General features: G+C 47.0%; 9 protein-coding genes and 1 pseudogene across 19 annotated transcripts; 7 read left to right on the top strand and 3 right to left on the bottom strand.

Annotated features, from left to right (window-relative positions):
• Window positions 1-1,912: 1,912 nt before the first annotated feature.
• On the top strand, window positions 1,913-4,944 carry LOC9633518. Its single transcript, XM_024675753.1, has 11 exons — window positions 1,913-2,058; window positions 2,108-2,276; window positions 2,354-2,501; window positions 2,562-2,642; window positions 2,696-2,850; window positions 2,921-3,089; window positions 3,150-3,289; window positions 3,357-4,029; window positions 4,085-4,197; window positions 4,252-4,507; window positions 4,560-4,944. Exons 1-11 carry the CDS (start codon window positions 1,920-1,922, stop codon window positions 4,860-4,862), a joined length of 2,346 nt encoding a protein of 781 aa, XP_024531521.1. The 5' UTR covers window positions 1,913-1,919; the 3' UTR covers window positions 4,863-4,944.
• Window positions 4,945-6,084: 1,140 nt separating this feature from the next.
• On the top strand, window positions 6,085-6,967 carry LOC9633005. The gene is made up of 2 exons (XM_002970838.2): window positions 6,085-6,335; window positions 6,398-6,967. The coding sequence occupies exons 1-2, from the start codon at window positions 6,107-6,109 to the stop codon at window positions 6,916-6,918; spliced, it is 750 nt and encodes a 249-aa protein (XP_002970884.1). The 5' UTR covers window positions 6,085-6,106; the 3' UTR covers window positions 6,919-6,967.
• Window positions 6,968-7,077: 110 nt separating this feature from the next.
• Window positions 7,078-8,616, bottom strand: LOC9633517 (shikimate O-hydroxycinnamoyltransferase). The gene is made up of 2 exons (XM_024675754.1): window positions 8,171-8,616; window positions 7,078-8,057 (listed from the first exon to the last, which is right to left on the bottom strand). Exons 1-2 carry the CDS (start codon window positions 8,591-8,593, stop codon window positions 7,089-7,091), a joined length of 1,392 nt encoding a protein of 463 aa, XP_024531522.1. The 5' UTR covers window positions 8,594-8,616; the 3' UTR covers window positions 7,078-7,088.
• A 142-nt stretch (window positions 8,617-8,758) lies between these two features.
• Window positions 8,759-10,008, top strand: LOC9633516. Of its 2 annotated transcripts, XM_024675551.1 has the most exons (5): window positions 8,759-9,017; window positions 9,069-9,362; window positions 9,430-9,576; window positions 9,632-9,718; window positions 9,779-10,008. In XM_024675551.1, the coding sequence occupies exons 1-5, from the start codon at window positions 8,805-8,807 to the stop codon at window positions 9,977-9,979; spliced, it is 942 nt and encodes a 313-aa protein (XP_024531319.1). In that variant the 5' UTR covers window positions 8,759-8,804; the 3' UTR covers window positions 9,980-10,008. The 2 variants fall into 2 exon arrangements, with proteins under 2 accessions (XP_024531319.1, XP_024531318.1); XM_024675550.1 differs by having other exon boundaries at window positions 8,759-9,362.
• Window positions 10,009-10,010: 2 nt separating this feature from the next.
• Window positions 10,011-10,426, top strand: LOC9633004 (ER membrane protein complex subunit 6). Its single transcript, XM_002970836.2, has one exon. The coding sequence runs from the start codon at window positions 10,044-10,046 to the stop codon at window positions 10,398-10,400; it is 357 nt and encodes a 118-aa protein (XP_002970882.1). The 5' UTR covers window positions 10,011-10,043; the 3' UTR covers window positions 10,401-10,426.
• Window positions 10,427-10,436: 10 nt separating this feature from the next.
• Window positions 10,437-11,501, top strand: LOC112346498. Of its 2 annotated transcripts, XM_024675552.1 has the most exons (4): window positions 10,437-10,552; window positions 10,613-10,656; window positions 10,717-10,807; window positions 10,943-11,501. In XM_024675552.1, the coding sequence occupies exons 3-4, from the start codon at window positions 10,786-10,788 to the stop codon at window positions 11,470-11,472; spliced, it is 552 nt and encodes a 183-aa protein (XP_024531320.1). In that variant the 5' UTR covers window positions 10,437-10,552; window positions 10,613-10,656; window positions 10,717-10,785; the 3' UTR covers window positions 11,473-11,501. The 2 variants fall into 2 exon arrangements, with proteins under 2 accessions (XP_024531320.1, XP_024531321.1); XM_024675553.1 differs by lacking the exons at window positions 10,437-10,552; window positions 10,613-10,656 and having other exon boundaries at window positions 10,680-10,807.
• Window positions 11,502-11,567: 66 nt separating this feature from the next.
• On the bottom strand, window positions 11,568-14,335 carry LOC9633003 (mechanosensitive ion channel protein 2, chloroplastic). Of its 3 annotated transcripts, XM_002970685.2 has the most exons (13): window positions 14,114-14,330; window positions 14,007-14,060; window positions 13,789-13,943; window positions 13,592-13,715; window positions 13,450-13,541; window positions 13,284-13,397; window positions 13,163-13,220; window positions 12,954-13,103; window positions 12,785-12,895; window positions 12,564-12,731; window positions 12,392-12,505; window positions 12,275-12,331; window positions 11,568-12,218 (listed from the first exon to the last, which is right to left on the bottom strand). In XM_002970685.2, exons 1-13 carry the CDS (start codon window positions 14,183-14,185, stop codon window positions 11,601-11,603), a joined length of 1,887 nt encoding a protein of 628 aa, XP_002970731.2. In that variant the 5' UTR covers window positions 14,186-14,330; the 3' UTR covers window positions 11,568-11,600. The 3 variants fall into 3 exon arrangements, with proteins under 3 accessions (XP_002970731.2, XP_024531317.1, XP_024531316.1); XM_024675549.1 differs by having other exon boundaries at window positions 12,275-12,505; window positions 13,326-13,397; window positions 14,114-14,335; XM_024675548.1 differs by having other exon boundaries at window positions 12,275-12,505; window positions 14,114-14,333.
• A 1,399-nt stretch (window positions 14,336-15,734) lies between these two features.
• Window positions 15,735-17,156, bottom strand: LOC9633515 (annotated as a pseudogene).
• Window positions 17,157-17,290: 134 nt separating this feature from the next.
• LOC9633514 lies at window positions 17,291-19,239 on the top strand. 6 transcript variants are annotated; one of them, XR_002992447.1, is made up of 9 exons: window positions 17,291-17,452; window positions 17,526-17,665; window positions 17,748-17,872; window positions 17,929-18,117; window positions 18,191-18,242; window positions 18,290-18,414; window positions 18,479-18,857; window positions 18,915-19,003; window positions 19,048-19,239. XR_002992447.1 is itself a non-coding variant. In XM_002970835.3 (7 exons), exons 1-6 carry the CDS (start codon window positions 17,296-17,298, stop codon window positions 18,398-18,400), a joined length of 774 nt encoding a protein of 257 aa, XP_002970881.2. In that variant the 5' UTR covers window positions 17,291-17,295; the 3' UTR covers window positions 18,401-18,414; window positions 18,479-19,239. The 6 variants fall into 6 exon arrangements, 1 of the variants encoding a protein (XP_002970881.2); XR_002992446.1 differs by having other exon boundaries at window positions 18,907-19,003; XR_002992444.1 differs by having other exon boundaries at window positions 18,479-19,003.
• A 250-nt stretch (window positions 19,240-19,489) lies between these two features.
• Window positions 19,490-21,730, top strand: LOC9633513 (serine--glyoxylate aminotransferase). 2 transcript variants are annotated; one of them, XR_002992482.1, is made up of 6 exons: window positions 19,490-19,757; window positions 19,852-20,136; window positions 20,212-20,578; window positions 20,650-20,860; window positions 20,920-21,487; window positions 21,562-21,730. XR_002992482.1 is itself a non-coding variant. In XM_002970834.2 (5 exons), exons 1-5 carry the CDS (start codon window positions 19,553-19,555, stop codon window positions 21,055-21,057), a joined length of 1,206 nt encoding a protein of 401 aa, XP_002970880.1. In that variant the 5' UTR covers window positions 19,490-19,552; the 3' UTR covers window positions 21,058-21,730. The 2 variants fall into 2 exon arrangements, 1 of the variants encoding a protein (XP_002970880.1); XM_002970834.2 differs by having other exon boundaries at window positions 20,920-21,730.
• Window positions 21,731-22,158: the final 428 nt, after the last annotated feature.

The following is a 22,158-nucleotide window of genomic DNA, read 5'->3' as shown; positions in this document are numbered from 1 at the left end:
TGAGCAACCCGGAGCTTCCTGTCGAACTTGTCGAGAGAAGCCGATCTTGTGATCCTTCAGCATTCTCGATTTTTCAGTTTATTTTTCACAGACGAGGCGATCCGTAAGGGGGCCGCTCCAGCCATGCGGCAGCTGCATGGCCACCCTCCCTCCACGTTCCACGTCCTGCAGAGGCAGCGCGCATCGGGCAACCACTTGGGCGTGCGCAGCGACCCGGAGACGAAGGTGTATTACGTGACGCCAATGGATTATGAGCCAGAGAGCCGCGGCTGTTACATGGCGAGGATGTGTGTTTCGTGGGCTCGCGCAAGAGTTCACCGGAAAAGGAGGCAGCACGCCTGGCTCGCATTGACGACGAGGACGAAGAGGACGTCAAGGCAGAGTTCCTCGAGTACACCAAGCAGAGTGAAACATCTTTCATGTTCAAGCTCCTGGCTCGCCGCACATACGACATCGATGTCTAGTCGAGCGGATGCAGCCTTGTTGGCTTTTGACTTGTTGGTTTTGTCCACGAAATCCCTCATCCAAAGATTGACCGGGAGCTCACGAATACCTGACTTTTTCAAGCAATCAATGACACTTACTTGCTTGGATCTGTGATGAGTAAGAGAACAAGAAACGATGATAAACAGACTAAATTACCTGCATTGATCTTTCTCCTGCCCTGGACAAGCACATACGATCGAGCACAACTCTTAGCAGCAGCCTAGCATCGTCATTTGCTAACATTCTATTTTGTCGACTGTGTCTAGTCCTGTACACTCGGACGTAGGGCAGATATAGATGCTGTTTTCCACAAAGTTGGCGACCACTCTGTTTTGTTTCTCTGTCTCACGAGCAGACAGAGCTGCGATCCGTCAGCAGTTGAAGTAGTTCCCTTTTATCTCGAATGAGCCTTGTTTCCTTGAAGTCTACAGCAGGGAGGAGGATCGCCTATTCAAGCTTGTGCCCCCGGGCTTGAGAGAAACCGTGGATGCCACGAGGGACGTCATCTCCTGCTTCAGGTACAGTTGATTGCAGTGTGTGGAGGGCGGAGCGCTGTTCGAGACAATCCAAGCGTGGTACGTGGAGAGCTTTGTACCTAGTTATTCACTCACATGCACATGTGCAAAGATTGCGCACTGAGTGCACTTATCTTTAACACTAGATTCACAAAAAGAGACAAAATTCCACCAATCTTGTGTTACTGTGAACACTGAACAAGTTTTTGAGCACTGGCAGGAAGGCACACTGTGTTTCTCTAGCTCTTGGCACTAGTCAGTGCAGCACGCATTGACGATGAGGAGTTTAAGGCATGCTTCCTCGAGCACAATAAGCAGGATGAAACATCTTTTGTGGCCAAGCTCTTAATCGTGTGTTTAAAATTATATAGCCACTTAATTTTGCTACTTAAAGGATCCCAATCACAAACCTCATGTGCAATCAAAGAGCTGTTGAAAGGATTGATGCAGAGAAATGCCTGGGAACAAGATAGTTCATCACTGCTTTTGAAAAGCTTCCAAGTGGTTGCTCAGTATGCTATGCACAGAACTTTTAATTCCAGAACATTGTTTATTTAGCTTTGCAAACTTTTATCAACATTTTATTTAGGGCTTCCTTAAAATCACTTTTCCTTTAACACTTACTCCAATTCTTATCCGTTTAAACAATATAAAATAATACTTTGTAAATGTTTTATCACAAGAAAGAGGGGAGAAATAGTAATTTTCCCTCTTATTATTTGCTCCAAATTTCTTCTCCCCAACCAACAGTTTAAGATTTTGAGCTGAAGGGATTAAGTAAATACTTTTCACAAATTTAGAGGATTTATCCAACGGCTGGAGATAAGGGCTTTGTACAGTGCCCACGTGGAAACTACGTGGAATAAAGTATGTGGAGGTGGCATATTCGTTTTCTACCCTAGCGAAGAACAAGGAAAAATGGAGGGATGTGTCTGGGCGCCGGGGATGAGTTCCTGGCTTCTTCCAGTCAATCGCGGCGCATTCTTCCAGCTGAATCTCTGCTGCTGCGGTCGCAAGGCGGCGTTTCGACGATTGAGGCATTGCTCGAGGCGGAATGGTATGATATTGTGAGATTTCTTGGCTTCTAGCTCTCGATTCTGGCGCAGTCATCAGTGCGTTCTGGCAAGGCGATCAGAATGTGAGGGACGATGGTGGAATTGACGAGCAACGACAGCTGCTAGAGGCGTTTAGTGTTAAGGAGCAAACAGTGGACAGTAAAACGCCTAGAGGCGAGCTTTCTACTGCTGCGATCAATGCGATTGAGCAATTCAGTCGGTAAGTGTTCTAGTTCGATCGATCGATGAGAATCCAATGACGGTTTTTTCTTTCCTTCTCCGCGGGGAAAAAAAAAGATTGAGTGGAGTGACAGGCAGGAGGATGAGAGAACATTTCGAAAGATATGCTCCAGTTTCTGTGCAAAACGAAGCACGAAACTTACTCGAGTTTTGCTGCTTTCGGTTCCTGGGAAGAGGCTCTGGAGATTTCATACCAAACTTAAAGGTAGAACTTGTCAATAACTTTGTGAAAGCGTTTGTTTGTCATCGCTCTCTCCTTCTCCAGGATGCTGCGTTTCGACGTCTCACCTTTATAACAATGCTGGCATGGCAGCAACCTTACATGGAAGCTCAAGAAAAAATTCAAGTAAGCCTTCTTTTCATTTTTTTTTTCCGTCTCCAAAACTCCTTTTGGTGCAGACACTTGTACAAGAACCAGCGTTTGCAAGAATCGCGCCCTCCGTACCTGGAGCTGCCGACGTAGCCACGGCGCACCACCTGTTTAAAGCTCTTACTGGCGACAAAGATGGTTTGTCGTTTGACACTTGGGATAGATATCTTTGCGAGCTGTGCGGGTGAGTGTCAAAACCTTTTTGTTTTTTTTCTTCGATTCTGTTTTAAGTTTTATGTTTTCTCTAAATTCAGTGTTGTAAATGGTCGACACATTTTTCGTCAGGAATGTAACTTAGAGCTCGATCGTGACGAAAGTCTTATTTGTATTGGAGCTAGCCGGAGGCAACCTGTACAGAAATGGGATAATGGGATGGCGTGGCCTGGAAATTTGACTATGACGGATCGTGCTCTCTATTTCGAGGTTTAGCTTGGTTTCTTTTTCTTCCAGCATTAGTCCTTCTGACTTTTATGTATTGCATAGCCTTTCAGGATTGCTTTCCAGGATAAACAAACACTGCGTCTCAGTTTTGATGGACCCGAGGCTAAAATTGAACGTAGGAGAGTTGGGCCCCTCGGGATGGAGCTCTTTGATTCTGCAATTTCGATTTCTTCGAGCTCGGAGTACGTTTTGAGAACGTTTTTGACTTAAGCGATGTGTAATATCTGTACTTTGAATGCTATCTTGCAGGGACGATCCATGGGTGCTGGAATTTGTCGACTTCACAGGTAGAGGTCGCCGGGAAATTTGGTACCTGTTCATTCTAGAAATGATGATGGTGCACAGGTTTATTCGAGAGTATGCTCCAAAGACGAGCGAAACTTCTCCAGAATACGCTTACGTCTCCAAGACTGGAAGGAGAAGGGCCATAAACAGTGCGCTGCTTGGGATAGCAAGGTTTCAAGCTTTGCAAGCTACCTTAAAGAAAGCACCGGAGCATCCAGAGAAACTTCTCCAGTATTCATATGTTTCGAGGACAGCAGCTGGGTTCTTGGTGCTTCAATCGCTGGCAGTAGACTTTTGGGGTGGTAGGATGGAGCTAAGCTCTTACGAGAACTCGCAGGTCTCGAAAAACAACGAACTCACTTCAAGCGGCTATATAGTTGGCACGGATGGTAGCATCTACTTTCGAAAATGGATGGACTCAGAGACGTGGAACCGCGCAGAGTCCATAGCATTTTGGAGGCAAAGACTGGGAGGAGGAGGCATGGTTCTGGGAAAGAATCACGTAGTTGGAGGCTTGAGTCAGCTGGAGAGGGCAGTGGGGGAATGCAAGGAGCAAAACAGGGAGCTTGAGTTGACGAAAGCAACCATTGACGGGGCTATAATCGCAGGAATTCCAGAAAACATTGATCTTTTCAAGGTACGCAACCTTTTCTAGCGGTGGAAGTTTTAGTGTCGTGTTTTTGTTTTGGCAGGAACTTATGTCCCCTTTGCTAGCGATGGTGATGGAGCTTAAGAAACTTAAAGAATGGAAGGAGCCACCAAAGACACTGGCGTTCTTGGCGTGCTTCTATGGTGCCTTATACTTGTAAGCACTTGGAAGAACTCTTCTCGTTCATTTTTAACTATATATCTTTTGTAGGAGATGGCTGCGCTACGTTTTTCCCAGTGTTTTACTTATCAGTAGCATCGGAGTTTTGGCACTGCGAGGTTTGAGAGCCAGTGGACACGTAGAGCCGGACTTTGGAAAAGTTACAATCCAGGAACAACCTCCCTCCAACACACTCCAAAAGATAATATCCCTGAAGGAAGCTCTGGCTCAACTGGAGACGTTCCTCCAGAACGTCAACGTAGCTCTCTTGAAGCTCCGGACGATCGCTCTGTCCAGCAATCCAAAGGTAGTCTCTTAACTTCTCTTTCATTTGGTTGATCTTGGTTTGAGTTTTCCAGGCGACCAACTTGGCTTTGCTCTCCGTGATCGCTGCCGCTGGCCTTCTCGTGACGCTGCCATTCCAGATCATCGTGGCCCTCCTTGTCCTGGATCAGTTCACCATGGAGCTCAAGTTCCGGAGGCCAATGGTGCGTGAGTTTCTCGCTCGACTCAAGGCCTGGTGGGAGAGCGTCCCTGCCGCGCCGGTTGTGGTGGAGCGCTTGGAGAAGCCTGACAACAGCTTGCCTCTACTGCCGGACAATCCCGTGATCAAGGGCGACGTTGTCATGGAGACTCTCAACCAGTGGTTTGGAGAGAAATAGTTGCGCCTCGTATTTGTTTATGTACATACTACCTTATACGCCTAGGATTAATAAATGCTTATCTGTGTTTGTCCTGCCGTTACACAAGACAATGTCCTTTGTTTGCTTGAAAATATTTAAGAATATTCAAAAATATTTTTTATCAATTTAGCATTAAAAATAATTTATTCATGAAAGATTTGATAAGTTATTTTGTAGCTTTTTGGTTTGCTTAAGCAAACCTCTAGGGGGACTGGGATGGTAGTGAATATACCTAGAATATGCTTGAATATTCTGGGATATTCTACCATCTAATGGTTGGTATTCATTTAGATTAATCTGGTATTTATAATTTATAAACATGTTTATAATTTATAAACTTTCCTAAACCCTTTCTAGTATATTCTTTTTTATTCTATTATCTAATGGTTGATATGCAATAAGATTAATCTTGTGTTTATAAATTACCAACATGCTTATAATTATAAACTTTATTTGATCAATTAGATTAATAAGTAATAATAAAATTACCATTAAGCAAACCAAGCGTTGCTACATTTAAAATTTAATATAAAAATAATTTAATATTAATATAAAGTAAATATGATGTTTTCAAAAAATATATTTCTTGTTTTTCTTTATACAAATTATTAAAAACTTAAATTTTAAACATACATACATACATATAAATTTAATTAATTTAATGAAATTTACTTTTAAAATTAATAATTTAATTTTATTAGTTTCTTTATTCAACTTGAATATATTTAATATTAAACACTGAAAATAATATTTGTAAGTGCTAATGAATATCCAAAACTTGATCATTAAAATTTTATCCTAGATATTCATAAAAAGAATTCTTAAAAAAAGGACTACAAAAGAAAGGGTTTTTTCTTTATTTTGTTGTTGAACTTGTTAGACCTAGAATGTTGTTAAACCTAGAATGGATTCTTAAGTCTATAATAAATTTTTGATACTTAAACATAGTTTTGCATCATAATATTTAATCTTTTAACACTCAAAAATTAATTTTTCTTTTTATAAATTAATGAAACCATTAATTTTATTTTATTTTCCATTGACAATATTTTAATTTATTTTTTACATTTTAAAACCCCTCAATTTCTTTTCATTAAAATTTATTCTGATATAAAACAATTTAAATTATATATTGAGAATCTAACACAATTAAATATATTCTTTTTCTAATTCATTTTAAGGATTGTTGAGATTTCTGAGTTAGGGTTTCAAAAGGAAGGACAATGGCTTTGCCCATGGTGAGTGGTGAGTATAGTCTAGAGGAGATCTTGCAGCGGTGGAGCAATCACCAGTGGCTGTTCAAGTGGCAAAGTTTCTTCTACGGGCTGGGCTATTGGCCACTTGTTTTCCAATCTCTTCTCAGCATCTTGGCGATCCTCAATCTTGAAGGCAATCCAGATAAACAGGGCCTTGATCTCCAGTTCTTCCTCACACTAGTCCCTTTGATCTTCTGTAAGTTTCTTTGCATCACCGTCTCTAGCTAGAGCACTCAAAGGATCATCTTGTTTCCACAGGTGAGATGCTAGCGGTAATCTGGGGCATCAACTTCAACACCATCTACACTCTCATCATGCTCGCCTCTGGTCTGACTGGAATCCTTTCGATGGCATGGACAAATCCCACGATTGAACTGTCCAAGGCAAGCTTGTGCTTCGTGGGCGTGCTCAACATGGCCTGGCAGCTCATGCTCGAGTTCAATGATCCTTGGATCTTCAGCTATGCCTGGTCGATCGTTCTGCCCACTTTCGCTGGCACCACCGCTCTTTCCTCTCTTGCAATCTTCTTGCTGCGGAGCAACTGGTCGATTCAGTTGGACGTCTTCTCCGGGACGCTGGCCGTGGCATACGCGCTGCTCCTCTCTCCCAACTTGCTGGAGTCTCCATGGCACCTTGTCGCAAACTCGAAGATGGCGAGAGCCATACAGAGGCTCCGGGAAGTAGCTTTCATCACAGGGAATGATCTACCAAAGGATCTTGCATCGTTAACAATCTCCAATCCATTGATATGGATCCAAGATATGGTTCACACGTTGTGAAGATCACACAGCGTAATTCGAAACAATAGCATATAAGTCTATGATGACATTTGTTTCCAAAGCTCGAGGATGAAGGATGAAAAAAAAAATTAAGCAACTTTCTCAAGGAATCAAGCCCGATATTGGATTAATTTTCGAATGGTGTGAACTTTTTAAAAGTTAAAAGTCTTTCATTTAATTAATTTAAGGGAATTTGCAAGAATATCCTGCGGGAAGCCAATACTCTCTACGTCTAATGCTAGTTCTACTGTGAATCTCTCTGGATGAAGAACCACAGTCACTTCCACACCCCGGTTTCCAGCGGGCGATGGAAAGAGATAGATCTTGCCGTCGCTCAAATCGTTGGTTCCAAACGTGACACCGGCTGGCCTTCCAAATCCAAAGTCCGTCTCGTAGACCGGATGCCGGGGAGAGCTCACCACAAGGCTGAAAGACGCTTGATCGATCTCCATCTCTGTGATGAATCCGGTTTGCATGACGTGATTCATGAACTTGAGCTGGGCTTGGTTCTTCTTCTCGTCCATGCTCACGATGGCGTCGTGCAAGAGGCCAGCGGCGTAACCAATCCCCTTGGACGTCAGATCCTCGACTCGAGCGCTCACGATCGCGGTGGCGATGGCGTTTCCCAAGTAAAACTCTGGGACTTTGGCGAACCTTCCCCGGCTGTCGAAAAGAATCGCGATCGCGGCCTCTTGATCCGGGCGCAAGCCGCGATGGCGCGCGGTTAGCGTCCAAAAGTACGCGCACACGACTTCATAGCTGGAGAAGCTGGCGCGAGTTTCTTCCAGGCATCTGGATTTGAGCTCGGAGATGTGGCTCTGATCCAGGCGGAAGAGCCTGACGTCCAGCTGCTGCGGCATAGACCTCGAGGAGATTGATTCGCGTAGTTTGGAGAGATCCCGGGGTGATGACGCTGATTTCTTGACTTTGTAGCCTATGGACGCTGCGACCTCGAATGCTTCCTCGAGCTCCATGTCTTGTTCTTCCACTTCGTATGAAACCACTGGCGGATTTCGCAAGACACCATCTCGAGCGATTTGAGCCCAGGAATTGAAGAAGTGCCATCCGCTAACGCCGTCGCAAACTTGGTGGCTGAAAGCGATCGCGACGCTGATCCCACCATCGGCAAATCTCGTCACCTGGTCAAGGAAAAACCGTGTGTGAAAACGAAGAGTCAAGGAAGGTTCTCCGGAAGTACATTCTTCCGGAAACTCCGGAGAACTTGTGGAGAACTCCGAGGATCTAAGCTTACCTGTGCGAATAGTAGTGGCAAATCTGGGCTCCATGGCCAAGCTGGAGAAGATCCCATGTCGCAAAGCTTGTCACAGAAACTCGAGGGCCGGATGGCGAGATCGCCCAGCGTTGCATCGGTCACTGCCTCCGTGAACTGGACCGAGAGCGTGGAGCAATCGATCTCGAGAGAGGAGCTCGAGAGCCTACCGGCGAGAGGATAGAAGCTCACAAGCGCTTGGGCGAGGCTGCCCTTGAGAGATTGGATGTGGCAATCGATGCTGGACGGCTCCACCGGATTGTAGAAGAGGATCCTCTTCTGGTAGAGAGCAAAGCGCATTGCTCGATCGTAGAGTGTAAGCTTGATCGATTCGCGAAAGGAGGAGGGATTGGGCGGCTCTGCCGGCGCAACCATTTGCACGGAAACGATCCTGACTTCCTCCATAGCTCGGTCGGTCTACGCGAGAAGAAGAAGAAGACCCCCTTAAAAAAGATTACGGCTTAGCACGAGGTCGCGGTCTCGAATCCTGGCAGAAAATATTCTTAGCACAACGCGAATATGCTCGAATCTTCACGAACGGCTCCTTTGTGGAAGAAAGTTCTTCTTTCTTGAATGTGTCCGCGGTGGATCATCGGCTCGGCCGCCATAGATAGGGATGATCCACTGCCGCGTCCGGCAGCGTTGCCATCGATCGAATCGGCAGGCGCTGGGACTCGGCGATCGAGGTACTGTTGCGCAGGGCAGGGTTGCGAGGTCTGGTCCCGAATTGAGGCTGCGCTCCTCCGAGGCGGCGGCTAATCGACGCGATCGCGGGGAGGACTGGATCCCGCTGCTCCGCGATCCGGAAGAGGATGAGGCGTCGATCGAGGTATGCCCTTTCTTTCAGCAAGGAATTTCGCCGAGGGGACTCTTTCCACAGGAAGAAGTGCGAGAATTTTGCATTGGAATGGGAGTGATCGCGCCAGCTTCGCGATCGATGATGGAAGAAGATGGTTGCGAAGACCTTCCGGAAGCGCGGATTTCTTTTGATCCTCTGGAAGCTCCTTCGAAGATCAAGACGTCGCCCTCGTCGCATTTGCTGGGGAAGGAGATGGTTTCGGCGATACGAAATGCGGTAGATGCTTTTGGGGAAGATCAACGTGCCAGGCAGGAGATCTCTGTGGATTTGATTGCGGACGAGCTTCTAAGCGAGCTCGAGAGAGCTGCTGCGCAGGTACTACGAAAAGTTTGCTTTCGTTTTCTCTTTGTCTGTTTAGAACTTGGAAGCATGCTTGTAACAGGTTGCTGGCATGGAATCCGAGGTGACAATGCTAAGGGAGCGCGTCCAAGCGAGTGAAACTCGAGAAAGATTCCTCCAGCAACAATTGAATCGAGCTCGAAAGACGTCAAATGGACAGCACTGTTGCCACTGCTCTTCCGCAACGCAAGTAAGCAACGCTCTTGTTTTGTCTTTGCGACGATTCTCTTTTATGATTTTCGCAGAGATTGGCCGCTCTAGAAGACTTTTCCAGGCGTAAAGACGAGACGACCCTGGAGCTGGAGCGAGAGATTCATAGCCTGCAAAGAAAGGTATCTAAGCTTAGACTAAAACACTATGAAAAAACTGACTCCTTTCGTGATTTCTTGAAGATTTCTAGCTTCCTCAACAACAGATCGGAGTGCCCGACTCCAGTGGCCATCAAAAAACTCGTTACCAGATTTTCTTCGTCGCGAGATCCAGAGACAAGCGAAAACAAAAGCGAAAGAGCTAGAAAATATGAAAAGAAAGCCGCCACAAGAGCGAATTCTAGCAGCATCCTAGCCGATCTTACACCCAACATTTGTAGATAGTTTAAATAAAGTATATTCTCCTGGATCAAGATTTAGGGCTAATAGATTTTAGGGCTTTGGGGGAATGGCGCGGGCTCACGACGCTGCCGACGCGAAGAAGGCCGATGATCCGTTCGATTCGCTCGCTCTCAGCGCCGAAAATGTGCAGCACAATCTCAGGATCGCCTACTACTGCCGGACGTTCCTGTCGATCGTGGCGGGCGCCATCGCGGGCGTTCTAGGGCTCACCGGTGTGTATGGATTCCTTTGCTACTTCCTGGTGATGCTGTGCGCATCGGCTGGGCTCGCTGCCAAGACCCGATTCAACACCAGCGCCTTCTTCGATTCGTGGCACCGCGTGGCCTTCGATGGTTTCCTCCAGGGGCTCATGTCTTTCGTGCTCTTTTGGACGCTCGTCTATGACATTGTCCACATTTTCTAGTAAAGAAGAAGATCTTTTCTACCATCGCAGCTGCTTAAACTGGACGCTCCATCTCCATTTATTTATTTTTCTCTAACTTTTGTTTATCGTTTTCTTCCTTGTCCAGTCTTTTACGTTGCAGATTTCTTCCGGATGACGCGGTGACGAGCAAGGTCTGTTTTTTCCTTCGTTTTTTGCAGCAGCTTCTTAAAAATTCTTTTCTTTCACTGCAGTGGCCATCCTCGCGACAGGCAGTACAGTCAGGAATGTGTCCAAGGTTGTGCTGTGTTTATCTTATTTTACGGTTTACACGCTTAGAAAAACTCGGTTTTTGCAGCTAGCTTCGCGTGCCTCAAAAGGCTGTCTATCATTCGCAGGCTAGTGCTGGGAAAAAAAGGAGAACCACATGGGATTTTTCTGGCCTTCCCGTAAGTTTTACATCACCTTCATCCAGTCTAGTAGGCTTTTTCTCCTTTTCTTTCGTAATCGTAGACAGCTTTTGGTTTTCTAGGCCGGAAAGATAAATCCGACTCTGATTTTTTGCGTTTGATGTGGTCACCCAGGTCGTATGAATCGTGTAGGAGCAGCAAGGAGCAGCTACTTTGATCAGTGCGAGGTGAAAGACGAGCGGAGCTCGGGAGACGAGAATGCAGGCTTGATCGAGCAGAGAAAGGCCGCAGCTTGGGCATGGTATGGTCGAGGAGGAGGAGGTGCCGGAAACGCCGATTCTCAGCATGCTGTAGTGACAGCACCAGCAGGTGCTGCTCGAGCTTCGACTTCGCGGTTTAGGATGGAAGCTTTTGAAGCTCTGGAAGAGAGTGGGAAGCTCCAGATTGTGGTAGACAACAGGAGAAGCAATCTGCTCGACGCTTACGAGCTCAATTCTTTCAGCAGGAGGCTCGAGGAAGCACTGCTGGGTGGAGGAGCTGTTGCCAAGCTCGAGCGATCGAGCAGCCTCTCGGGAGCTTTTGGAAAGAAAGGAAACTCCAGGATCATGAGACTGTGTGGGAAATTGTCCGCGGCCTTCCAGGTCCGAAAGAACCGCAATCAAGAGCACCCCTGGAGCTGTGGCGAGAAAATCAAACTTCTCTAAAGATAAAATAAAATAAAAATAGATGCTTATATAGTTGTGTAGGATCTCTTTGATCATATCTTATTTCATGAACTCTGATGAATTACACAGAAATCTACAAGAGCGATTTTCTGTTTTGTAAGTGTTATTTACAACCTTTTAACATCTGTATTGGTTTCTGGACCATTGAGAGGCAATGTCCTCTTTGATCCATCCAAAGCAACGCCGAGAACTAAGTTCTCTTCTACCGACGAAGATCTCGGCAGGCCTTTCTTGCCGTTTCCATCTCCTTTCACTGCTCTTACGCTGCCAACAATCTGCTCTTTGGCATCGTCCTGCACGTAGATCTTGCCTCGGACAACCTGTGCATTTTCACCATCTATCTCCGCCGGTTTCGGTTGAGGAGATTCTTCCCCCTCGACCGGCAGCTTTGCGTGAGATTTCCCGAACGCCGCTCCTAGCAGTGTTATGTCCTTCGAATTCAGGCCCATGGAATCCAGGCCCGCGAGTTGAGGCTTTGCTTCACCCGGATTGCCTTGACTCTTGTCGATGTTCTCGGCCACAATCTCGGACTGTGACTTTGATCTGGTTAGCGGATGCTCTGACGACAGCACCGAGCTCTCACTTATGAGAAGTGGCCTGTCGTACTTGCTGGCCGGAGCCTGTTGCGGCTCGTCTGCTGAAACTCGATGTATCGAGCGAATTGGAGTCGCCAGCCGTGCGTTGTGGTGACTGATTACTTTTAGGATATCGAGCAATATCGTCTCCTACCAAGTGAACGATTAGACAATGGAAATGGAACTGCTGAAAAGCTGACCAATACCTTCACTCGGAGGTACTCCTCGAAGTGGGATGTCTTGACAAAGCACGACACCAAAACCTGAAACGATTGAGGGATGGTAACTAGGCGAAGACAAACAAGAACATCTATCGTACTTACATGTAAGGCCTGGCTCTCTGGGTGAACATAGTCCAGGAAAACGCGTCTGTGCAATCTCTTGTGCTCAACTTGAGAATGCTTCGCCAATACTTTCCGCATGTCCGCGACGATGAGCTGCCAGAGGACACTAAAATGAGTCCCTGAAATGCTGTGGAGTAAAAACAACACTTACGGCTATCTTTCCAGCGTCTAAATGACTGATGGCCAGGTGCGTTTTGATTCGCCAGTGTGTTTTCTGACTAAGGTTCCTAACGACGCTCACGGTGAACTTGTGATTAGGAATATGGACGGCTTCACGGTCATCACCTCGAATGACAGTTGGAGACCACCAACCGACGTGCTAGCAAGCCGAATTTTAGTAACATTTTCCTTCAAGGTCCTTTGACAACATACCTCAACAGTCCCGGAAACCTCCTGGCCTTCAAATTTTGTTTGTATCCATTGATTTTCTATGAAAGGTCGAGTAGCATGAATCATAATACTCGATAGAAAGTTCGTAAGAATCTGTCAGCATTTCACAGTCAGTTCCTTTTGAGAAAAACAGCAACTGAATACTCCCCACCTCTCTGCCTGCTAACGTAACAAGAACTGTTCCAAGGCCTCCAGCCGTGATCCACTTTTGAGTCGAAAATCCTAGAAGTTCCATGAAAAGACAGACCGCTGCTACCCAAACAGACGACCGGACAGCATTGCTGATGAATTGAATCCCGAGCTGGAAGTATAAAAGACCACACGTATAAGATACCGCAACGGAAAAAATAACCACAATACATTTCGGCCCTTATCCGAATCGGGTGTTTCCAAAGACTTTTGAACTTTTTCGGTTAGGCTGAAAAGGTAAATGAAAATCAAAGCATGAGAAAAATAATACAATGGCGAAGAAAAAGCCTACTTCGTTGCACACACCGCAAACGCGAGGACTGTTGATAATGACCTTACAAAATTAATTGATCGATCTTTGATTGCCTGCGACGCTCCAGATGACAAGACCACAGGATCGATAGACCTATACACCGAAATCATGAGAAGATCGTCACTAAAGAAAATCTAGAAATCACCCGCAAATGGAGATAACACCCATCCAGATAAGTAAGGGGCGCACATAAGCTACCAATATGTGTTCCGTTTGAGATTTATGCCAGCTCTCCTTCTGGAAAAAGAACAGTCAAAAACTCTTTCACTACCAGGCATCCAGCTTACCCCAAACACGCCTTGCTGGATCATCTTTATCGTCGGAAGTAGTCCATACACCGCGAAAAATATCATGGCCAGAGGAGGAGCACAGCTCGAGAAAACTGGATGCGCTTTCAACACACTGAGCACTCTACAGCAGCCAAAGAAGAAGAAAACAAGAGTGTCAATACCTCTATGGGAGCCCAAACAAAAATGTATCTGACTTTGCCAGTGCAGTAGAAAAGATTTGGTGAAAATCCTTTCGTGTCGATGTAAGTCCGAGGCATGAAGATACCACATTGGGCTTGCTGATTGCACATTTTGGAACAGCTCTCAAGCTAGCCCACAAATGGACACACCACAAATCCTGGTTGTAAAGCTGCAAAACCACAGCTTTATTCTATGTCGTGCTAGAACAAATGTAGCTAGAAGAGAGGCCTACCCATGCGCAATTAGACGACCGCAGACCTGGCTGGAATGGAGCTTGTCCCCAGCTCTGGAGAAAGATCACGATCAAATACCCTCATTTTGATAACGCGAGCGAAATACCTGAAAATTTCTCTTGAATTGGACGCCACTGCCGTGGATTTGGCCAATTCGCAACGCATTCATCACCGCCATCAGCGCATCGCCGGCAGCGCCCTCCAAATCCCGCCCTAAAAAGAAGAAATTGAGCGCTCTAGAACCCTAGAACGCGAAAATATAAGCGAATGCTAAAGACAGTGTCCGTGAGCTAAGGACTAAGACTTTCGAGCCGATATACGCGTAGGATATCCCCGGCACGTGCTCACCGTGAAGAAGAAATATCCACTGATCAACGGTCTTGATCTTTAGTGCTCTTCACATTTTAGGGTTCTTCAAATTTTAGGGTTTTTTAAATTTTAGGGTTCTTGCAATGCCGAGGACGCCGGTGTCTGCAATTCTCGGCAATCTTTTAGGTGGCGTTCGCGGCCGCGCCAATGTCGCAGCTTGGTCTATAGCTGCGATCACCGTGTACTTCTTCTGGGTCAGGCCGGAGCAGCAAATGAAAGAAGATCGCGAGGTTAGGGCATGAAAATTTTCAGCTGCTAGATTGACAATTCTCGCGCAGGCAAGGGCCGCATTGTTTAGGGCGGAGCAATCTCTTAAGAAAGAGGTAATTTCTCCCAATTTCCGTGCTTGGATGAAAACTGAGTTCTTCTGTTCTTCGCGGCAGGCCGAGTAAGCCCAGTAAAAGAACGAGTTTTAGCAGCAGCGCGTTTTCTCGCAAGTCGGTGATGAAAAGAGAAGAAAAGGAAGAATAAAAATCTATTTGGCCCCCGGCTGGAAACTTCGAAGCCGCGTGAGCGCCCGCCTCAGACGCACGTCTTTTTCCTCGCGGCGGGGCGAGCCATGGATAGAAATTGTAGCTCTGACTTTGGCGCTCCGCGAAGCAGCACGAAGGACGGCAAGCTTGTCGTACTGGAAAGCCAGATTTTTTCTCCAGTCCGGTGTAGGCCAGGCCAGGCCAGGCCATGCCAGGCCGCAGAGCAATTGTCGCGCTCTTGGAGCCCAATATCAATGTTTCCGTCCAGATCTGCGCCGAGAGTTTCCATCAAAAACAAAAAAACGAGAATGAACTCCCAACTTTTCACTGGACCACCGCCGCTTTGGTGCCTGCCGCGAAAAAGAGGAGAGAAAAGATTGCACCACAGTCGTCCCGTCGTGTCAGTCGGAGCACGCTTTCCTTTCAGCCAAATGAGAAAGAGTAAGTCAGGTGTGTGAGAAGTAACTCCAAACCTACCTTTCACCCGTTTTTGTCACGCTTCTTCCAAGGCCGGCACTGGTCAAAAACACGGCAGTGATGAATGCGCAACCAGCGCCCATCAAGTTCTTTCCCTGGGAAAGACGCATTTTCGTTAGGAAAAAAAAAAGAAAAAAAGTCACAGAGATGCCATGACATCTCTTCGGTCACCTTTTGGAAATCGCGCAACAGCAGCGGCAGCAGCTTTAAGCTTACCTAGTAAGTTACTCGCTTTCGTCACAAATCAGCGCTCTTTGCGCACCTATAGCACAAGCAAAGAGTTTTTAAGGGAAAAAAATGTAGAAAGAAAAGGATAGGATTTGTACCTTCTAGGACAATTGTTTGTCAATCACAGTTGTCCGGGCTACGCGGGCCAACACCTATAATAAACACCGTCCACAAACGAGCTTTAAAAATCCCCATTATCGATCATGGGAGCTTCTTGCATTATAAATTACTTTAGAAGACTGCGAGAGAAAGGCAGGGTTCAAGGAAAAAGGAGATGAGATGAGCCAAAGTTTAAAGAGATCTTAAAAGGTTCCCCAAGATTTGGGAGGGAGAGCTTCAAAGTTTTGTGATCATGGATTGATAGATGAGCTAGGCCTACAGAAAAGCGGAGCAATAAGTTAGCCACTTTCTGTAGAAAAATCGTGATTAGAGCGCGCACGAAAACGGAAACAACAAGCAAACAAACAAGCACAAAACAACAAGAAAAAGGGAGAATTTTGGTTTGAGAGCTCTCACCTTGGCGCGGAGAAGAAAAAAAGCTTCGTCGCTATCATGCGGTGGAGGGAGAAGCGTTGCTGCTGCTCAACATCATCCTTTGGAACTCCTCGAAGTTCACAAACCCATCGCCATCCGAGTCGACTCCCCCAATCATCCGGTTGCAATCCTCCATTGTCACCCCCTTCTCCCCCAAGTTAAACATGACCTTGTAGAGCTCCTCCGCCGAAATGTAGCCGTTCTTGTCCGTGTCGAAGACGTAGAACGCGGCCTTGAGCTCCTCCACGCTCGCGGCCAGCGCGTCGCCCAAGATCTCCGTGTTGAGATGCACAAACTCGTCGAAATCCACGAACCCATCCCCGTCCGCGTCAACTTCCCGGACCATCGTTCTCAAGTCCTCCTCGCTCGGGTTCTCGCCCAGGGATTTGAGCACTCCCCCGAGCTCCGCCACCGAGATCTTGCCATCGCCGTTGGCGTCGAAGTAGCGGAAGGCGTGCTCGAGCTCCTGGATGTGCCTAGGATGCTGCTGCTTGTTCATGCTGCTGTGAGCCGAGGAGGAGGAGGAGGAGTCGGAGGAGATCTCGGCCGATTGGGATCTGCTGAGCGGGGCCTTGAGATCGCCCTCCATTGCCGACTTGGATGATCTCGACTCGTTGGAGCTGGAAAACGCTGACGAAGATCCGTTCTTCCTCCTCAAATATTTCGGGAGCTTCATCGTCGTGCGCGCGCCTAGCTAGCCTGGAAATCTCACCACATGCCGCCTTGCGATGCCAGCATTCCGCTACCGCTGCCCGAAATATCCAAGAAATCTACCTCTCTTTTACCTCGGATCCTCGCCGGAAAGCTCGATCGAAGGTGAGATTTCCACCGATCGGCAGCAGCTTCACTGCGTCTTCCGCGTCGGCTGCTTCGTGATCCCACAAGGCGCGCGCCTCTACCGACAAAAGAGACTTAGCGATAGCCCCCGTCCGCTAGATCAATGTGGCGCTGGCCAGATCGTGGAGAAGAAGCGACGCCATAGCCGCGCTGCTTCGATCGCTCCCCAAAATGCTGGTGAATGGCGAGAAACTTAGAGAAGAGAAAGGAAGGCCCTCGGAAAGAGAGGGCGGGCCCTTGGAGCCACAACCCTCTTGGCTCCATGCAGCCAATCAAAACCCTCGTATCCGCCACGTGGCGCATGACTTTAGGGCTCGGGCTGAGGAATATGCTCTTGTTTGTAGCGGGAAGGAGCTAGGGTTCTTGGGCGATGGCGATGGCGGTGGCGCTGTGCTGCGATGGCGCGACTCCTCGATTTGTACTAGGGATATCTCGCACGGCGGCGAGCAAGCGAGCGCGGCTTGGCAGGAGCCGGCTCACCGCGTGCAATGCGAGTGGAGGAAGCGACAAGATTCCAAGCAATCGAGGTATTTATTCGAAAATCTCCCAAAATCTCTGTCACGGAGCTCTTTTTGATGTCGCGTTCCCAGTTTCTGGCAGGCTTGGGGGTCATCGGTGGCGCTCTGTTTGGAGCGGGATTTATTCTCGGGCCTCTTCTAGACGCCATTCATTCGAGCGTTGAACTCCAAGTCTATGACAATTGGGCAATCAACATCGGGCCCCTTCGCACCAATCTCTGGGTACGTAGGACATGAGCTACTGGACAACTCCTGCTCGCTAAAAGCATTGCTTTTCTTCTTCCTGGGTTAAATCCACTAACAGGTGTTTCCAATTCTTGGGACGTTCTATGGTGTTGTTGGATTGTTGCATCTAGCACTTGACGAGCAATTCGCTAGGAACAGGCCGATTCGACCTCCAAGTTTTGAGAAGCTAGCTCTGTGTTTTGTGTAAGTCGGAATTTCTTGCAATTTTTTCTGAAGTTTAGAGTTTTTTTCCTTTACAGATATTTGGTTCTCTATCTTGAGCTGAGCGCTCAATTATACCGAGCAAATGTGCCTTACAACATCGAAGCATATATACTGTTTGCCGGCGCTCAACTCAACTGGGCTTTATTTGAAGGCACAGTGCATGGCTTTGCTCTTGCGAGCCTTGTTGGTGTGTTGTGTCCTGCCTTGGAGATTCCCATCATCAAGTAAGCTCAACAGTTAGAAAAACTCAATTTGTCTTGTTGGCTACTTCACGAAATCTTGCTTTGCTACCTACAGGTGGTTTCATTTGTGGCACTACTCGAATCCGAATATATTCATTTTTGACGAGGTAACAGTCGTGCTCATCTAGCCTTCAAGTACGTGAATATGTTTCAGGGTGTTGTTACCTGGGTCATATGTTGCTACTTTGCGTATACACCGTTTCTATCCAATCTTTCGAGGTGGCTCAAAGCAAACATTACCGCTCCATCGACGGAGAAAGAATGATATTGGAAACGCTGGTAACTCATTTGTATACATGAATGCATTTTTATCTATTTTCTTTCTTTCTCTTCTCTTTTTCAGGCACTCCAGCAAAGCTATATACAAATATATCTACTTAAGAAAACCTGATTTTCATATCAAGCATTAGTCAAGTCATTGTTGATGGTGGCTCCGGTTCCAAGCTCGACGTAGCAGGGAAACTTTGTGGGACGACAGGGCTTCGCCGCGTTGCCATATTCAAACCGGAACCACACCTTCACAGTGTTCTTCATTGCCGCGTCATTGATGAGCTTCACGCCCCGGTTGATGTTTCGAGTCTGAGGGAAGATGTTCCGAGGCCTCCCTGTTCCCGATTATGTGACCGTGTCTCCTTCACTCACTTGCGAATCGCGACTTTGGTGTTGGTGCCACTGCCGAGATTGCTCCTGCGAATTTCAGCGTAGAGCCACTCCACCACTTGGTAGTTGGATTTGCATCGTCTAAACTCTCCACCTTGACTGATTGAGCAGGAGTCCAGCCATTTCTTTGAGCCATTGGTCCCCTCCCACTGGAATGGTACGTTGCGCCGGACGATTCCTCATTGTCGCAAAGCTGATATGTCCGAAGGTAAATTTCTTGCTAGTTTTATATTCCTTTACAGTATCCTCCAGGTGTGGGAAAGTGAGTTGGACAAGACAATGCGCTAGTTTCTTTGACGAGAATAAGTCAAGCTTCGTGGTTCTTTTGATCTAAACTTCTAAGTTTTCTTTTTTACTTTTGCGTGAAGGATGGATCTCCAAAGAGAACTTGTACTATGATTCAGCGAATAACATTGATTGAGAAGAAAGAACATTTCATGGAAAGGCCACTGCGCATTGATTTTACGCAATCTTTTTCTATGGGAATGAAAAAAAATACTACATAAGATGTTGTGTGTGTAAGTGTGTGTGTAGGAGAGAGAGAGAGAGAGAGAGAGAGAGAGAGAGAGAGAGAGCGCACAAAATGGCGTATTAGATGTGATCTGGTTTAATTAGTTTAATTCGATTGCTAGTCCATCGTTCGCGCACGCGAGCATATTCGGTGTTTTCGCGAAGTAGCCAAGTTAGGGTTCTAGCGCCTCATTCGGCCGATCGATCGAAAGCGCCGGGCTTTCTTCCTTGGCGGCGGATTTGCTCCATGGACTACTTCATGGCGCCAGGGCGGAATCATCTCTTCGTGCCGGGGCCATCCAATATCCCGCAAAAGGTGATGCAAGCACTGAATCGCGGCAATGAGGATCATCGATCGCCAGCATTCCCGGTCTTCTCGCGGCAGCTCCTTGCGGACGTCACGCGCATCTTTTCCACGCAATCTGGGACTCCCTTCATTATCCCCACAACCGGTATGTTTAATCTAGAGAATAGTGTTCTCTGGGAGTTTCTTAAGAGGTTTTTTTAACTCTGGGCTTTTCTTCTTCTTCTTCTTCTTCCTGGCAGGAACTGGAGGCTGGGAATGCGCTGCTGTGAACACTCTCTCTACTGGAGATCGCGTTCTCACATTCGTGTTTGGACAGTTTAGCCATCTCTGGAGCCAGCAGCTCCAGAAACTCCACTTCGACGTGGACGCTGTCCAGTGCCAATGGGGAGGCGGAGTCGACTTGGGAGTTCTCGATTCGAAGCTCAGAGCCGACGAGGAGCACCGGATCAAGGCGGTGTGTGTCGTTCATAACGAAACTTCGACCGGTATCAACATCAACTTGGGAGTTGTGAGAGCCATACTTGGTAAGATCAAAGCTTTCCTGGGATTTTCTTAGACGGCTAAGATAATTGTTCTACTTGCTTCTTGTCTTGGAGCAGATTCAAACCAGCATCCAGCTCTGCTTTTGGTTGACGGAGTTTCGTCGATTGGAGCACTCGCGTTTCGCATGGACGAGTGGAAAGTCGATGTTGCTCTGACTGGCTCGCAAAAATCGCTCGGTCTTCCAACCGGTCTCGGTATCCTCTGTGCCAGTCCCAAAGCTCTCGAGGCCTCCAAGTCTGCTCGTTCTCCGCGGGGATTCTTCGACTGGTCAGCTTATCTCAAGTCGTACGAGCTCGGCTCTTACTGGCCATACACGCCTTCCATACAGTTGCTCTACGGCCTCCGAGCAGCTCTCGATCTTCTATTTGAAGAAGGCCTGGAAAATGTCATCAAGAGACACCACAGGCTAGCTCATGCCACCAGGTATAGTTCTAAGAGATTTTGTTTTTCTCTCTGTCTAGCATTATACTGAGCGTTTCTTTGGCTTCCACCAGGTTGGCTGTGAAAGCTTGGGGCCTCGAGCTTTGCATCAAAGATCCAGAGCTGTACAGCGATACGGTGACTGCCGTCGTGGTTCCATCCTACTTGAACAGCACAGACGTGGTTCGCGTAGCCTGGAGAAAATACAACTTGAGCATTGGAATCGGCCTGAACAAGGTGGCAGGAAAGGTGTTCCGCATCGGACATTTGGGATTCTTAAACGAAGTAAGTCTTCTCATCTCTCACTTTCCTCCTGACCTCAAGGGGATCATGCACTCTCGCAGCTTCAACTCATCTCTGCCCTGGCTGGAGTAGAAATGGCACTCAAGGACGTTGGCTTCCCGGTAAAACTGGGAAGCGGCGTTTCTGCGGCGCAGGCATACTTGCAAGAGAGCACACCACTTATTCCTTCCAGGCTCTGAGAGAAAGCGGCATCCTTTCTCGTAACTCGACGAGGTACGCGACACTCTTTTACTTACTGAAGATCACAGCATCGTGCGGGGCTGGCTACGTACGTTTCGAGAAAAAAGAAAAAGAAAGAAAACCACCTCACGGGGGCGGGGATGATTTCTTTTTTCAAACAAGTTCCTGGTCTACGAAATGGCTGGCGCTGGGTACTACTGAAAGTGAAAAAAACGACAGTGGAAAAAAGAGAAGGCCGGGACTGGACTACAGGACTGGGCGACTTACAGACAGCTCAGTGACAAATACCGAAAAAAGGGAGAATTGATTTAATAGGTGGGCGAGGCCTTCGTTCTTTGGGGAGGAAGACAACAGGGGAATGAGACGACAGCGAGTGATGTTGTGCACGCACACGAGAGAGAGAAATTGCGGTGGTCCGCGCTCGTCCAAGTGAGTCTTCGCAAACTTTCTTTTTCTCTTTTCCATTTGGAAATCACTGCTGCTGTAAGTCATGGCTTTTGCAGCGAGCAGGAACCTTTCAGAGGAGGAGAAGAAGAAGAAGAAGAAGAAGGAGAAAAGAAAGATGAGACTAGATGAGACGAGAACGAGGAAATCATGAACGACAAGCCTGTGTTTACTTTTTTGGCTTTTTTATTTTGTGGTTGGATGGATGAATGAATGAATGAATGAAAGCTTTTGAAAGGTTTTTCTATTTTTCCCTTTTGAACGGGAAACGAGAAAACTCTCCGAGGTTGTAATATTATAAGGTTGCAAGTACAGAGAGAAAGATCATTATACTAGTAAGAAATGTAATAGAGAATGGAATGGGCACCTATTTTTTCTTTTATAAAATGGTTTTGGCTTTGTCAGGAATTGAGATGTGTGTACTTTTCTGGTAGCAAGCAGCAGCACAGCTCTTTTCTGTGTCCCAAGTTATGGGGGGAAGTATAAACTTATGATATGATCGATCTCTTAGAAAAATCTGGTAGTTAGCATTGTCAAGTTTTGGATGAAACTTTTTTCTACTTCTACCAAAACCACTGGCTTTGGTTCCTGGTTAGCATTAGTATTCCTTAAAAGACTATTTCAATGACAAGCGTGTTTTACTGTAGAGCCCCTGC

Source organism: Selaginella moellendorffii, unplaced genomic scaffold (assembly GCF_000143415.4).
Source record: "Selaginella moellendorffii unplaced genomic scaffold, v1.0 SELMOscaffold_15, whole genome shotgun sequence".
NCBI lineage: Eukaryota > Viridiplantae > Streptophyta > Lycopodiopsida > Selaginellales > Selaginellaceae > Selaginella > Selaginella moellendorffii.
The sequence above is the reverse complement of the archived record's forward strand: the minus strand, read 5'-3'. Positions and strand labels throughout refer to the sequence as shown.